The 15,666-nt window shown below is 47.8% G+C and overlaps 1 protein-coding gene across 7 annotated transcripts in view; it reads left to right on the forward strand.

Moving 5' to 3' along the window:
• HYDIN (HYDIN axonemal central pair apparatus protein) overlaps positions 1–15,666 on the forward strand; it is a 415,179-nt gene that overhangs the window by 323,510 nt on the left and 76,003 nt on the right. For all 7 annotated transcript variants that reach the window (XR_013552530.1, XM_078438955.1, XM_078438961.1 and 4 more), the window contains 7 exons: positions 1,997–2,138; positions 4,551–4,713; positions 6,436–7,059; positions 9,051–9,272; positions 12,017–12,225; positions 12,445–12,627; positions 13,482–13,601. Coding sequence is in view for 6 of the 7 variants with exons in the window: in XM_078438955.1 (XP_078295081.1) it covers positions 1,997–2,138; positions 4,551–4,713; positions 6,436–7,059; positions 9,051–9,272; positions 12,017–12,225; positions 12,445–12,627; positions 13,482–13,601 (1,663 nt within the window). In the remaining variant the exon portion in view is untranslated. The remainder of the gene's footprint in view (positions 1–1,996; positions 2,139–4,550; positions 4,714–6,435; positions 7,060–9,050; positions 9,273–12,016; positions 12,226–12,444; positions 12,628–13,481; positions 13,602–15,666) is intronic.

Raw genomic sequence — 15,666 nt, forward strand, 5'->3', positions numbered from 1 at the left:
CTTCCCCCTAATATCACACTGCATCCCTTCTCATCTTCCCTGTAATCACAACCAACCCATGGGGGACACATCACAAGTCCCATCCTGACTCAGGTGACTGATTAGCTTGTTGGTTTTGTTTAAGGGGACTGTACATTTCCTGCAAACACTGGAAGTGCTCCTAAACTTGACAAAACAGCTTCTACATCTTAGCCTCCTGTCTCCCATGCACTGCAGCCAACATTCTGTACACTTGAAATGTCTCTAAATGGCACTGTGGGTTATTTAATCCTTACAGTAACCCTCTGGGGATCATTGTCCCCCTTTTACAGACAAGGAAAAGGAGGCTCAGAGACATCAACAGTGTAAGATCACACAGCAAATTAGTAAGGTCTTTATAACTCTGAAACCTTGCTTTTTCCTGTCATTACAACAGTAGCGTGAAAAAAATTTCAGTGATTGAAAATTAAACACACACACACACACACATTCAGAGTAATGTTAGCTTGAGTTCCCAATTTAGTCATAAGCAGACCTAGCAAATTTTGGTCCCCAAGGGAGGAGGTGACACTTTCCTTGGGAGGCAGTCTCCTGCTCTGGCCTCAGCTCGGTGACATCACTGCCCTTCCTTACTTGGCCTTACCTCTCTTCTGGAAAAATCCAAGCAAATCATAGTGCTTTTTCATTAAGGAAATAATTACAAACTTGAGCTCTCTTAGTTCTTAAACAGAACTTAAAGACTGCTTCCTTACATTCTCATCCAGAGAAAAATTAGGAAGAAAATCCCTGGCAGTGTTCCAGCCTCCGACTTCCTGCTTTTCCAGAAAGCTTATGTCCCCGTTACCATCAACTTGAAATAAAGTATCTCTTTTCATTTTTTCATTTACTTGTGGATTGAGGTTTTTCACCATTGCATTATGGGCTCCTCTCCCTGAAATCTTCTGCATTTGAAAAAAGTCCCAAGGCAGCATCCAGTAACAATATTATTATATTCAAATCTAATTTTTATTGAACATTTATGAATTTGCCAGGCACGGGCCTAGATGCTTTAGAGGGTTGCCTATATGATCCCCATGGCAGCCTATGGAGGAAGAAACCTGATTCTTATCTGTTCCTAGCCCTTGGTAAGTGTCAGAGAAGGATCTTCAAATATACATCTCCGAGTCCAAAGCACAGGCCTACAACAAGTGGAAGTTGTAGAAAAGAATCTGACAGCCTTTGTGCGGGGCATGACCATGCTTCTGGACCTGGAATCTGTAGGGTATTGAAAATGGTTTCCCTTGGTCTGCAAATGGTTCTGTCACCCTGAGCACTCTGGCGGCATATGTTTGTAGTGTATGAAGTCCGTGGGTGCTATATTACTTCCCTATCACTGCGGTAGCAAATTACAGACTGGATGCCTCCAAACAACACAGACTTGCTGTCTTACATTTCTGGAAGTCAGAAGTCCTTAAAGCGGGGTGTCCACAGGGCTCTGTTTCGTTGAAGGCTCCAGGGAGAGAATCCATTTCCTTACCTTCTCAAGCTTCTAGAGGCCACTTGCATTTCTCAGCTCATGGTCCCTACTTCACAGCATTCTGACCTCTGCTTCCATTGCCACATCTCCTTCTCTGACCCTGACCCTCCTGCACCCCTCTTATAAGGACCTTTGTGATTATACTGGGCCCACTCGGATAATCCGGGACAGTCTCCCAGTGCAAAGTCCTTAACTTAATCACATCTGCAAAATCCTTTCCCCCACACCAGGTAGCGTATTCACAGTTCTGGGGATTAGAACATGGACATCTTTGGAACTACTATTCAGTCTAGCACAGATGGAGACCAGTTTTGGAACTGTGTGAGTGAAGGAAGGCCCGCCAGAGATCAAGAATGTCCCCGCAGCACCAGAGCCACCCTTGCCCTGTCATAGACCCTCCATAGCAAGTGTGGGCTGGGAGCTGAGCCACTGAGGGCCCTGCAGCCAAGGCTGGTGAGTGAGTCACTTTCCCTCACTTTCCTCTCCCTGTTCCCTCCACAGAGAGCAAACGCAGGGAGGCACTTCAGAAAGAGAAGGAGCGTCTCCAAAATATGGATGAGGAAGAATATGATGCCATGACAGAGGAGGAGAAAATCATGTTCAATCGAGAGGTTCGGCAGGCCCTCCGGGAAAGGAAGAAGAGGTCAGAATCAAGGGGTAGTCAGGCTGGAAGTGGTTCCCCCCGGGAGTAACACATAGCCCATCCTGGAGACTGGGATCACCTTCCGGGGGAGCAGCGTGACCAAGGGAGACACAGGAGGGTCACCTTCTGGGGAGCAGCGTGACCAAGGGAGACACAGGAGGATCACCTTCCGGGGGAGCAGTGTGGCCAAGGGAGACAGGAAGATGACCTGCTAAGAGCAGGAAAACACCTTGACCATCAAGGGGACTGGTGGCTGCAGCCTTTCAGGGTTTCTTTCATTGTCCTCCCCGTCCTTCTCTCTGGAGGACATCTGACACTAGAGGGAAGGTTGTATGATATAATGGCAGGGGACTTCTGGCCCCTCTATTCTCCAAGAGCTCCCACAAGCTTCTCCTGACAACTGCCCCCTAGGTGTGGCTCATCAGCCTCTGTGCTCAGGTGTCCACAGCTGGTGACTGAGGGGCCACTCTCTTGACATGAGCTTAATGGTCGCTCCCCAGAACTCAGTCATTTCTCCTTCCCCAGCCATCATCTTGGCCTTTTGTGGTGTTATCTGTGCCCTGAGTTCTGACTGCCTCTCCCACTTGATCCTCGGCCTGGACGGTTCACCAGAGACCCTGGGCAGTGTCTCAGCCACTTTCTGTGCCCATCACTGGGAACCACACAGGAAAGACTGAATCCCCTCCACACCACATGGGCCCCAGGAGACTCAAGCTATCTCAGATAGCAGTAGGATATATGTCCTTTCTGCCCTCAGACCTTCAAACATGCTGGGAGAGGAGGGTATATTGCTTACCCTCCATAGAATTCCACACATTGGCAAAGCCAAGATACTTGCCCTACTGTAGGGGGACATAGTCTCCTTCCATCTCCAGACTCCTCCAACTGACCCCAAAAGAGCTTTTTTGCCCTCTCTGCCCCCATAGTATGCCCTCATTTCTTCATCTGCATGGTCCATTGTAAAAATGCCCAGGGGGCGCTGCCTGGTGGCTGGGTCTCAGTTAAACATCTGACTTCAGCCCAGGTCATGATCTCACAGTTCATGAGTTTGAGCCCTGCATCAGGTTCTGTGCTGTCAGCACAAAGCCAGCTTCGGATCCTCTCTCCCCCTCTCTCTCTGCCCCTCCCCCCTTTCGCGCGCGCGCGCTCTCTCTCTCTCTCTCTCTCTCTCTCAAAAATAAACATTTAAATAAATAAACAAACAAACAAACAAACCCAGTCCTCCAGAGGTATAAAAATACTAGCTTTGGGATTCCAAAGGTATCTCCTTTCTTTCTCATCCAGGTCATTGCTTTCAGGAATTTATTTCATAGTGGACTTGGAAAATATAAATCTGATCCTCAAAGCTCAGCAATGACTTGTTTGTGTGAGACACACACACACACACACACACACACACACACACACACACACACAACTAGTAATGATGAGTTGGCTACAGTGGATGATAGAGAATCACAGCAACCAGGAGCAACCAGGGATTCCTAGAAATGAAAACAGATGGGTTTTGTACTTTCAGAAATGCTGTCCCCTCCACTCTTGTTTATATTTGGTGTCCCAGCCTTGGTGCCCCTTCTGCCACTGGCAACAGGGCAGGCCCAGCTGAATCCATAGCAGGAAGGGATAGAGAAAAGAAAGGAATGTGGCTTTCAGATCCACCACCATGGCTCCAAGCTAGCCATTAGGGACTGCTATTTAAAACACCATTTCTTGAGACACCTGAGTGGCTCAGTCAGTTAAGCTTCAGACTTCGACTCGAGCCATAATCTCATGGCTCATGAGTTCAATCCCTGCTTCAGGCTCTGTGCTGACAGCTCAGAGCCTAGAGCCTGCTTGAGATCCCGTATCTCCCTCTCTCTCTGCCCCTCCCCCACTCACACTCTGTCTCTCTGTCTCTCAAAGGTGAATAAACGTTAAAAAATAAATAAATAAAACACTGTTTCTGTTCTAATGTTGTCTGAACATTAGATGTAACAAGTATAGGAAGCTGAGCCACATCTGAACTGATATCAGAACAATCTTTGCAACTTACTTTTTGAAAACTGCTAACATCAAGCTATTTTCAGCCCTTGCCTTGCTCTCCTATGAAAGAAGATTGATATGCATATTGAGAGTTCCTCTTAGTTGAGTTTGAGGTGATCACTTTTGCTGAATGACTTTTCAGAGACCCTACTTTCTTTCTCTCCTTTCTTCCCTTCTTCCCTCCCTCCCTGTCTTCCTTCCTTCCTTCCTTCCTTCCTTCCTTCCTTCCTTCCTATTTACCCACATTATTTACCCACATTTCTTTACCTGCATTTCATTCTTCTTATGCCCAAGAAAGCTCTGCCCATGTCCCTCCACTGGACACTCCCAGTCAGGGGGAGTGGACAGGAGAGGCTCTAAACTCTGTTGTCTCTGCTTGGTTTGATGAAGGGAGCTGGAGAGGCTGGCAAGGGAGATGCATGAAAAGAAGTTACAGCAGGAGCTTGAGCGGCAAAAGGAAGAAGATGAGCTAAAACGGAAGGTCAAAAGGCCAAAGCAAGGACCAGTAAAGGAGGAACCTCCCACAAAGAAATCTCAAACAGCAAACCGGCAGGTAGCAACCCTCTCTTGCTCCTTAGCAAGAAGCAGAACAGAGAGAGCATACATTGTAACCGGCCCATCAATCCAGTACGTTTCCCTTCCACAAAATTGACCTGATACTGTTTGGATTTTGCAGTGGAGCAGAAGGTAGGAGGGAAGGGGCCAACATTTGTCACGGGCTGATTGTGTGCCAGGATCCCTGGCTGGCCTTTATGTAATTCTGTCATTTTGGCCTCCCTCCCACCCTGTGAGGTTCAGAGCCATGAACCCTGCCTGGGGTTGAAAGAGACAAAGTCGTGGGTACCGGACCTCCCCCAGTTACGTCTGACCACAGTCATTGCACTTTCCACTGTACCCCGCCCTCCCCGTAAGTCCCCTGCATGGTGCTGAATGGGCTGGTATTCACAGTTTGCCTCAGTAAGCCACAAAGTCAGTAGAGCCCCGGTGTTCAACCAATAGCTTATCTTGACAATGGTCAAGGAAGGCACTGCAACATAAGCTTGTCCTTGCAGACAACTAGTGATAGTTTACCAGCCTGCCAAGCTTAGCAGTCACATCTCTGGGGCCACGACCCAGGAAGGCAGAACAGCCAACACAGCACCAAGAGTGGCGCTCACAGCCCGGGAGGGTAGCTAGCCAGCTGGTGGGCACAGTGACTATTTCAGCACTGGATGCTCTGAAGATGAAGCTAAAGCCAGACAAGCCAGACTCCCAGACAAGATGCAGACTGGTCCCAGTAGATGAGCAAGGCACAGTGACCACATCTGAGCAGACACAAGGGCAGAGGAATTAGGCTTCAGCGGCCACAATCAGGTAGAGCTCAGGAAGGAGCAGGGTCTGAGCGTGCAGAAACGGCCCAGGCTTGGGAGCAGAACCAAGCACAAGAAGCAAGAAGGCCTGGACTCTCCACTGTACCTGGCCTCCAGCTGCTCTGTGCTGGGCTCCTGCAACCTTCCAAGGGCAAGCCCTCCCTGCCCCTCTCTGGCCGCTCCTTCCACACAGAGTCCTCTGCCTGATATCTGTTGTCCGGACAGAACTTCCAGTGTCTTGGCAGTGACTCTACTGACAGTGGAGAAAGACACAGTAGTAGCCAAGCCCCTCCCCTCCATACTCAACTAGGTGAGTGACCCCTCCAGGGGACAGCTCTACCCAGCACTGACCTCCTAGCTGCGTTGGAGATGAGACAGAGGAGTGGTACGGTGAGGCGCTGAGGCAAGGGGGAAGCCAACCCAGCGAGCCTGCCTCAGAGCCCAGCTTTATGGAGGAGGCGCACTTTCAGCGGGAAAGGGGGTTCTGGGCTGCTCTGCAGTCAGTGAACATTCGGCTAGACTTCATGTCATCAAAGAATGAACAAAAACCTCTGGGGCCTCCCCAAGGATTCCATCCAGAGGGGAGGAAAATCAGAGCCCACAAAGCAAGTTTAAAAGGGCAGGAGAAAAAGGATGAAGTTGGTTTCTCTAGGCCAGGTTAATTAAATAAATAGTATTTTTTAAAAGCCAGGACACAGCCAAATTCTCAAACTCCTGTTTGTTCCCCACGAAGGACCGTGGAGAGGATATTTTAACAAGGACCCCCCAAGATGACACAGACAGAGGCATAGCCCCTGGGTCTATAAGAGGCACCTGGGGCTCTGTGAGGCCTTCTTTCAAAACACAATATCCTCTTGCTCTCATTTATGCCGTTGTTCTCCAGTAAAGAAATGTTTTAAGCATGTTTTATGTGTTTTGCCTCCTAGATGCTTACTTTTTCCAAACTAGATGTCAAGATGGATTCAGTAGAAAGGAAAGTATCCATCAGGGAGCAGTTAACGGAGAAGGAGGAACTGACAAAGAAGAGAAGGAACCAACTGGCAGACCCTCACATGGTTGGGTCTCCCCTTGTCCAGGAGCCAGAGGACAGTGAGGGGGACCTCCGGAAGGATGCTGACAAGCACCTGGCCCACAAGTTTAAGACCTATGAGCTGACTCTCAAGGATGTTCAGAACATCCTCATGTACTGGGACCGGAAGCAAGGCATTCTGCTGCAACACATGGGCACCGACGACATACCCCACGAGGCTGATGACCAGCGCCAGGTTCCTTCGGGTGGGCGCCGAGGCCGCAAGGACCGGGAGAGGGAGCGTGCAGAGAAGGAGAGAGCTGAGAAGGAGCGCCAGGAGCGGGAGAAGGCTGAGAGGGAGCGTCTGGAGAAGCTCCGGGCTCTGGAGGAGCGGAGCGACGGAGGAGAGGCTGATGGGGAGGAGGACCACGAGGGGAAGAAGGATCTAGGCGTGCCATTAATAAACATCCAGACACCTGACATGGAAGGCTTGAACTGGAAGCAGGCCCTGGACAATGACAGGCTTCCCAAAGGGGATCAGGTACAGACTCTTTTCCAGGATGCAGATGTAATGAATGGGGTAGCAGGTATTGTACTAATTACCATTAAGGTGTTTCTTTCTGTATCCCCTTAATTCCATTAATCTCTGATTAATCCCTTGGATATAAGACAACAGTGGCTAAAAGGACCTATTTCTAGGTGAAAATCCATAGAAAGCTCCACAGATCTAAATTACTCTATCTGACCTCATAAAAAACTGTCTATAGGGTTGATTTTTAATATCGATAATACTGGTGTTACAGGCTGGCAAGGTAGGTACGCTGTAGGGTGAAGCAAGAGGCTCAACTACTTTAAAATCTTGTTCCCACAAGTTCTTATAGTGACAGAAATCATACTGTTTATCAGATAGCCTTTTGGCCCTAGAAAATATTGCATATCCAGAAGCCTCTTGGGTAATGGTTTGAAGGAGACAGTTACTATAGGCTTTTGTCTGAGGAAGAACTTCTGTAAAGCACCAGAAAGCAAATAATTTAGGCTGCGGGTCATCTAGTCTCTGTCACAACCACCACCAACATATAAATCAATGATTTTGTTCCAATACAACTTCATTTACAAAAGCAGGTAGCAGGCCAGACTTGACCAGGGGGACACAGTTTGCTGATCTCTGGTTTCGTCTATAAGAAATTAGACACAACCTTAACAAGGAGAGAACAGAGCCTGGGAGGAAAGTATGGCAGGTAAGGGCTAATGGGAGGACACGGGTAATTCCGCAAGGGGGCACATTAGGGTGTGGTTTGGCCCCACAGCAGCAGGCCAGGCGGGCCAAAGGGCAGAAGACCGTTGGAGGACACAACACCACTCGTTTTACAGTTCCGCCTCCACTCAGCCTTAGATAAGGCATCATGGCCATTTTTCCCCTAGAATTGTGTTTTTGGAGAAAAGGACATCTTCTCATCTTGCTTTGTGCTCCAGTACTATAGCCAAGATGATCTGCTTGCCTTTTTGTTTTCTCTCCACACTCCAAGCCACAGGTTAGACTGTTGGTTATAAAGTTCTTTAACCCTGGCTCTATTAATTCAACAGTTGGTACAAACTGTTCATTCCTTTCCCTCGCAGACATTCAAACCCTGGGAGTTAACGCTAGCTAAGCATTAGGTCTTTAGCCACCTGCCCTGCAGGTTAGAAGCCCAGGATTCCATGAAGACTGTTGCCTGCTTGGCCTAATAGCCCATTTGGTCCACAGAACGGGTGCTCTGGTGGGCTGTAACACCATTGTGATGATGACAAATCTAGAGATAGCATGCTTATTCTGAGGGGCTCCATGCTGAGAAGGAAGTTGCTGCTAAATTTTAAAGGCATCTGCTCTGGAAGATGCTCCTTCAGTATATATGAGAGCAGAAGGGGAGAATGCTGTAGGAATGAATGTTCTCTTTGGTTTCTTTTTGACTTCTCTCTTCCTTCCCATCATTTACCCCATTCCCAGAACCTTGGCTTTTTTTTTTTTCTTTGCCATATTTGACCTGCTCTGACCCTATCTTTCAGCATTAGAAGGAAAGAACATTTAAAGGTGAAAGAACAATTAACACGGGATCTGAAAACAGATGGAACAACTCTGTACTATAGACATCAGAGCCTTAAGAGCTAGTCTCTAAAACATAGTTTTGAGTGCCTACTATGTGCTGGGCCCTGTGCTATAGTGTCCTGGTTCTTGTCCCAGTGGAGTTTATGTAACATCCAGCTGCAGAGACAGACACGGTAGGGTGACAAGGGCCATGATGAGAGAGGTACAGGGAGCGTGCAGCCACAGCAAGTGCCCCAGCCTGGTCTAGGGGTTTGGGGATCTAGAAAAACCTACAGGGCTGTGCCATAGGTCTTTCACACCCCTCCCCTGACACATGCGCATAGCAGGGGCATCTCCCAAGAATGGTGAGGAAAAGACAGGAGGGTCTGAACCACCCTGTGCTTGCTCGGGGAGGAGCTGGGGGAACCCTACCCTGTGCATAGGAAATTAACCATGGGCTTTCCCTTTAGATCCTGGACATCTTGGGTCTGGGTTCCTCTGGCCCACCCATCCCACCTCCGGCCTTATTCTCAATCATCTCCCACCCCCTGAAGCGGCTGCCTCCGGCCACAACAGAAATCCTGAAGCATTTTGTGTTTGTGATCCCACCACCTGAAGAGCTCTCCCTCCAGGAGGAGAAAAGAGAAGGGGAAGCAGAACCAGAGCTTTCAAGCACTGTGAGCTCTGCAAAGGTAAGGAGCAAGCCAGCTGCTTGCCCTCCTGACCTTGGCGGGAATTCAGATGGGCAGACAGAGGCCACTTTCCACATGGTCAAAAATTGAGTACAGCGTTGGCTGTCATGCTCGCTGATGTGTTTGCCTTTGACTCATCAGGGATCCTGCCTGGGGACCCCGCATGAGCCTCTCTCAAAATGGCTCATTCTCATCTTCCACCCTTTCCAGCCCTCGTGGGATGGTCTAGGGAACTTGTTGAATTGCTCTGAAGCTTATGTGTGAGAAACAATTAAGCAAGACCAGCTCTTTTAGAAAAAAGATATTAGAATGTATTGGGAAGCTAAGGTAGTTCACACAGGGCATGAGAATACAAGAATCAACAGACACGAATTAAGGGAAGACACAGCACTAGAAAAAGGACAGATTACCAAAGAATTTATCAAGGGAAGATTAGATATTTTGGTAAACTCACTTTTTATCTCTTTATTGACACAAGGTGGTAAAATTAATTCCAGCTGGGTTAAAAATATAAGCAATCTGAGGGCACCTCAGCTCATTTGGTTGAGCATCCGACCCTTGATTTCAGCTCAGGTCATTATCTCACTGTGAGTTTGAACCTAGCATCGAGCTTCATGCTGACAGCATGGAGCCTGCTTGGGATTCTCTCTCTTTCTTTCTCTCTCTCTGCCCCTCCCCTACTCTCTCTCTCTGTCTCTCAAAATAAATCAATGAGCCTTTAAAAAATTCAAAATATAAGCAATCCAAATGAAATCATATAAAAGTAAAAGAAAATAGACATGTAATTAATAGAATAAATCACAAAGGAAAAATAGATTTGACCAATAATATGCAGAAGGTATATATAATTAAGAACTATAGATGGGCTTTTTATTCCCAGAGGAGTGTGGTGGCCCCAAATTTGAATCTCTCCACACAGCCTCCTACAAAACATACACCCCAGCAAGAATAATAAAATCACCTGGGGCTGCCTGGCGGGGTGGGGGGTGCTCAGTCAGTTGAGCATCCGACTTCCACCCAGGTCATGATCTCACGGTTCATGAGATTAAGCCCCACATCAGGCTCTGTGCTGACAGCTCAGAGCCTGGAGCCTGCTTCAGATTCTGTGTCTCCCTCTCTCTCTGCCCCTTCCCAGCTCATGCTCTGTCTCTCTCTCAAAAAAAAATAAATAAATAAGTAAATAACATTTTAATAAATAAATAAAATCACTTATAGGCTCTGCCTAAGGCTCAGTTAGGTGAAGAGACTGCCTCAAACTGCTATTTACAAGTAAGAAACTGTCATCTGAGGGACACCTGGATGGCTCAGTCAGTTGAGCATCCGACTTCAGGTCATAATCTCACAGTTCGTGAGTTCAAGCCCCATATCTGGCTTGCTGCTGTCGGTGAGGAGCCAGCTTTGGATCCTCTGTCCCTGTCTCTCTGCCCCCTCCTCTCTCTCTCTCTCTCTCTCTCTCTCTCTTTCTCTTTCTCTCAAAAATAAACATTTAGAAAAAAAAGAAATCATCATCTGAGATCAGCAGCATGCATAGGCAGGCCTTTCTAGAACAGAATCCAAATAAAAAAGATTAAAAAATTGCCAACATCAGAGGTGACTATGACACCAAACTCTTTCCTTAAAATGAGCCACAAACAGAAAAAGATTAAGCATTCTTTAACTTACCATTTTAGGAGGAACTCTAGTTCATCCCCAATTAGCAGAAGAAAGTTCTTCATTCTGGAAGAATGGCAACTAAAACTATAAAAAGAAGAGTAGAATTAGAAAAACACAGGGCGCCTAGGGGGCTCAGTCGGTTAAGCGTCCAACTTCGGCTCAGGTCATGATCTCACGGATCATGAGTTTGAGGCCCGCATTGAGCTCTCTGCTGTCAATGCAGAGCCTACTTCTGACCCTCCGTTCCCCGCCTCCCTCGGCTCCTCCCCAGCTCTTGCACACATGCTCTCTTTCTCTCTCTCAAAAATAAACTTTTTTTAAAAAAGAAAGAAAAACACTATTCTGTTATCCCCAGAAAAGTATTAATTGAGGAGCACCAACTTATACAAAACAAAAAGCAGTACTTTGTTGGGGAACAAGATGCGCACCGCGAGCCCAGAGCATCATCCCACAGGTGACCAGCCAGCTGCAAAAGGAAAAGCCCACTTTACCGTGGCCACGTCTGGCGGGCACCACTCCAGCCACGTGAACACACTGCGTCTGTAATCATGGGTCGACATGGCATTTTGTCCCTCATTGTGATGGAGTGTGATATATACCACATCCTCTATGAATCAAATCAAGCTTTGAAGCCTAATTTTTGTCTTACAAAAAATACAGGGAATAAAGGAGTAAGTGAAATGACCCTCTAAGAATAGTCAGGAAATTTCAGAGTTTGGAATATTCTATCAGAACACGGATCTGGTCTGTCCCAAAATCAATGTGATTGGGAGGAGATGAGGGGTGTAGAGTGAAAGGTACTAAGAAAACACAACAAAATGCATATGGGAGCATATCCCCTGCAGCTTCAAGCTTTCTCTAGGCTTTGGCCTCCTCCTCGGGGAATGGGATGCCAGGAAAAGCTCTGGACTCCTCTCCAGCCTACTCCTCTTCTCTGCTAGGATAGTTGGCTGGGCCCTCCCCTGCTCTAGGCAGCCACCAGCATCCTGGACCTACAGCGCGGCCATCCCAGACAGCAGGCATGTTGTAGTTGTCTCTGTTCATGTGTATGCAGATGAGTATTTAAGACCTCGTGCTTGTTCTTAATCAAGGCGCAGGAGGAGCAGACCACCTCCTCCAAGGGGAGCAGACAGAAACTGAAAGAAAAGGCAGATCAGGTCCGAGACACTCAGAAGGACAAACGTCGCATGGCCTTCAGCAGGAAGGTCTTTTCTGGGGCAGTGTCTGGAGCCATTGCCCCCCTGTCAGACACGGAGCAGAACAGCTTCTCTGGGCAGTTGTCTCAGGAGAAGTTTACCAGGTGGGCCTCTGGACCACCCGGGGGTGGGGGTAGTTTTGAAGCCCAAATAGAGGGTGTGGCTGACACAGCGCCCGAGGGGAGAAGGGCCGTCCTGCCCGCGGGACCCTCTGCGTGATTGTGCCCAACCCTGGCAGGTGGGGACACCTCCCAGGCAGCTGTCCTGCCTGCTCCTGCCCCAGAGGAAGCCTTCTCTCTTTAAAAGCCCATGGTCGTTGGCAGGCTGAACCACTTCCGGTGGATCGTGCCAGCCAACGGTGAGGTGACCTTACGAATACACTTCTCTTCTGACGACCTTGGGAACTTCGACCAGACATTTAACTTTGAGATCCTTGGGACTCACCGCCAGTACCAGCTTTACTGCCGAGGCGTGTGCAGTTACCCGTACATCTGCCAAGACCCAAAGTAAGCCCGTCGTACTTTGAAAGAGAGAGTTGACAGAAACACTTTCATTTTCCCACATGGCACTTTGAGCAAGGTAGCTCTCCCTACCAATGTGGGCCCGGGGTTTGCCAGCTGTACTGGGCATCAGTGTTTTAGACACTTACAAAGCCGCAGGAATGTCATATGCCATGAAACTGAGCTATGGAGCACGTCAGTAGATGTCAGGCCTGCAAAATGTCCTCCTCTGGTGAGTTAGTTGGCTTATTTAACTACTGAGCTAATTTAAGCAGATTCGGTATGTACCATCGGACTTTTTCTCCTGTAATATCACTAAATGTGTGAAAGTCCACAAGCGGACTTTTATTCTGAGCTACCAAACACCACTGCGCCCCTTATGCACAACATAAAGTCACCTGGCTGAGCAAGCTAGTGACACAACCCCTCTAGGGGAAGAGGCCTTTTATAGCTTGTCCACCAGAAAGACGTTTTTTGCAATTCTCACCAGGAGGCCACACTGGACAAGGAACTCAGAAGCTAGCTAATGTCCAGAACTAGTTTTCCATAGGGGTTGTTTTTGTAGCCGGGCACCCTAGAACAGGAAATCTAGCTCAGCTCTATCATCAGCCCCTCATTATTGAAGACTCCACTGGGAATCTTTTTTCTCAAGTTCAAACCATTCTCTCATCCCAGGGGTGGTGGGAGGGAGGGAACAGGAACAAAGGCTCAACTCAGGTCCTCAAATTAAGAATCATTCTGTCTCCAGACACCTGAACCCTTTGCTGAACAGGGAATATCGGGTTCATGTAAACATCAAGTGGAGGCATCGAACTTCCACTCAGAAAGCCTCTCTTCCTCTCTTCTTCCTCTGTGTTCAGAGTGGTATTTCCTGAGCAGAAGACAGACATAAAGACAAATGAGGTCATCTTTAAGAAGTATATTATGAACATGGAGAAGTTTTGCTTCGGGCCACTGCTTTGTGGAAAATCAAGAGATAAGTAAGTGTTCCGTTATTTCAAAACAGATTTCAGACTCCAAGTTGCACTCATGAATAATAGTGCAAAGCAGGATTGCCATGTGGATGTAGTTGTTATGAGGCTGCCCCTGTTAGCCCTGAGCCACAAATCAGGAGAACTGGGTTCTTGTGCCCCGAGTTCCTACTAAGCACCCAGATGAATGCGGACACCATCTTCCCAGATGGAAAATCCCGGAGGAGGACCAGTTTTGTTGGAGACAGGGTAGGATCAAGAGTTCACTTTGCGATATGTTGTTTGAGATGCTTAGGAAGTATAGCTAGTAGCCACAGAAAGCAAGGAATAAGCTCTGTGGTTTTTGTTCTCAAAGGACATCCGTGGGACTCAACAACATGGAGACCATAGGGGCCTTAGCAAGGGTCCTCTTAGGGATTTCTGAGGATGAAACCCAAGCAGAGTGAGTTGAGGAGTCAGTGGCTGGTAAAAGGAAGGAGATGGAGCGTGAAGATAGTTCTTTGGAAAGCTTGACTGTGAAGAAAGAGAGGCAGTCAAGGATGAGAGGGAGACATGGAGTCCAGGGAACACTGCTCACACACTGTTGTTCTCATGATGTCGGGATGCCAAGAGGACACAGGGAGGAAGAGGTCAGAGTTTTGAGAGGAAGTAAGGGCCATCAGTGGTACAGCTCCCTGAGACTACACAATGGGATACAGAGATGCTGTTCTTGCCAGGAAGAGGGGCCACCACCTCCTACTAGGAGAGAGGAAGGCAGATGGCTTCAGGTGCAGATTTGGTCGAAACAGTGAGAAGGTTCCCATGCAACCATCTATTTTCTCCGTGACACATTTTCAAGGTCATCCCTAACAGGGAGGGAAGTGGAGGGAAGATAAAACTGTTGAGAAAATGTATAGCAGATTAAAGAGTCTTTGTGGAAAGCTGGGGAGGTAGAATACGAGAAACAGATTAAAGTTGTCAAGCAAGATTGGGTGCCCCAGGTGAGGGTGATGGCCATACATTTCTAGTGAGACCAGTTTGTTCGGTCACATACAAACTTCCCATTGTGTAGGCAGGGAGGTTAAGACCAAAAGTGGACCCAGTTCTAGCCACGTCTTAATTCCGTCTAGCATTGACTGTGATAAGTAGAGAATGTTTGTGTTCTCACTGACTTGGTGCAACTAACGAGCCCTCTTTGTTCTCCAGTCCCTTAATACCCGGAGTTTATTTCCTAAGAGGCTGGACCAGAAAGCCCAGATGAGGAGGGTTGGCTGACAACGGAGTGGAACTTCAAGGCCCAATAGAAGGGTTTCAGAGAGAGATGGAGGGGGGTCAGGTTGATGGACATGATGTACAAAGCAGCCAAGGTCAGAAGTCAGGGAAATTATGGCCATTCAGAGAGGCATGTGTTCTGACAGCGGTGGAATCAACCAGAATTTGGGGCCAGACAGCGCTGGTCCAGAAGGAGAGGATTACAGTGGCCCAGAAACAAGGCCCAGTACAATCTGTTATTATTTATTTATTTTCTTAAATCTTGCTGAGCCTCAATGTTCTCATCTGCAAAATGGGGAAATAATAGCACCCACCCACAGATTTGTGAAATTGAACTGGATAATACACATGAGACTTAGCACAGTGCTGGATGGTGGCGGTGACCAGTTAGATATGAAGGTCACCCCCGCTTTGGTGTTGACACTGAGAAAATTCTGTCTCTATGACCCTGACTTGGTCTCTGCCATTTGCTCTCCTTCCTTCCTTTATCACTGTCTATCCAAAAAGCTTTTCAGACTGTTTCTGGGCAGCAGTGAAGAGTATGGTGACTCTGTTTTCCTGACCTGTGCTCTGACCTCTGATGATGAGCATCTTCATTGGCATGCCTTGTACCTTCTGTGATTCCTTTTCTGTTCAGTGCCATTAATTGAGCAGCTTCTAATGCCAACAGTTCTCAACTCTGTGGAGAGTCACGAAGGAACAGAAACAGCCTTATACGAACCACACCAAATGAATGCACGTCACAACAGTAACATCTTGTACAGGTCTAGGAGAAGGAGGTAAAGGAGGTCATCTCTAAGACAGATGTGAAATAATAAGTTAC

The sequence above is a fragment of the Panthera onca genome, chromosome E2, assembly GCF_046562875.1.
Source record: "Panthera onca isolate mPanOnc1 chromosome E2, mPanOnc1 haplotype 2, whole genome shotgun sequence".
Classification (NCBI taxonomy): Eukaryota; Metazoa; Chordata; class Mammalia; order Carnivora; family Felidae; genus Panthera; species Panthera onca.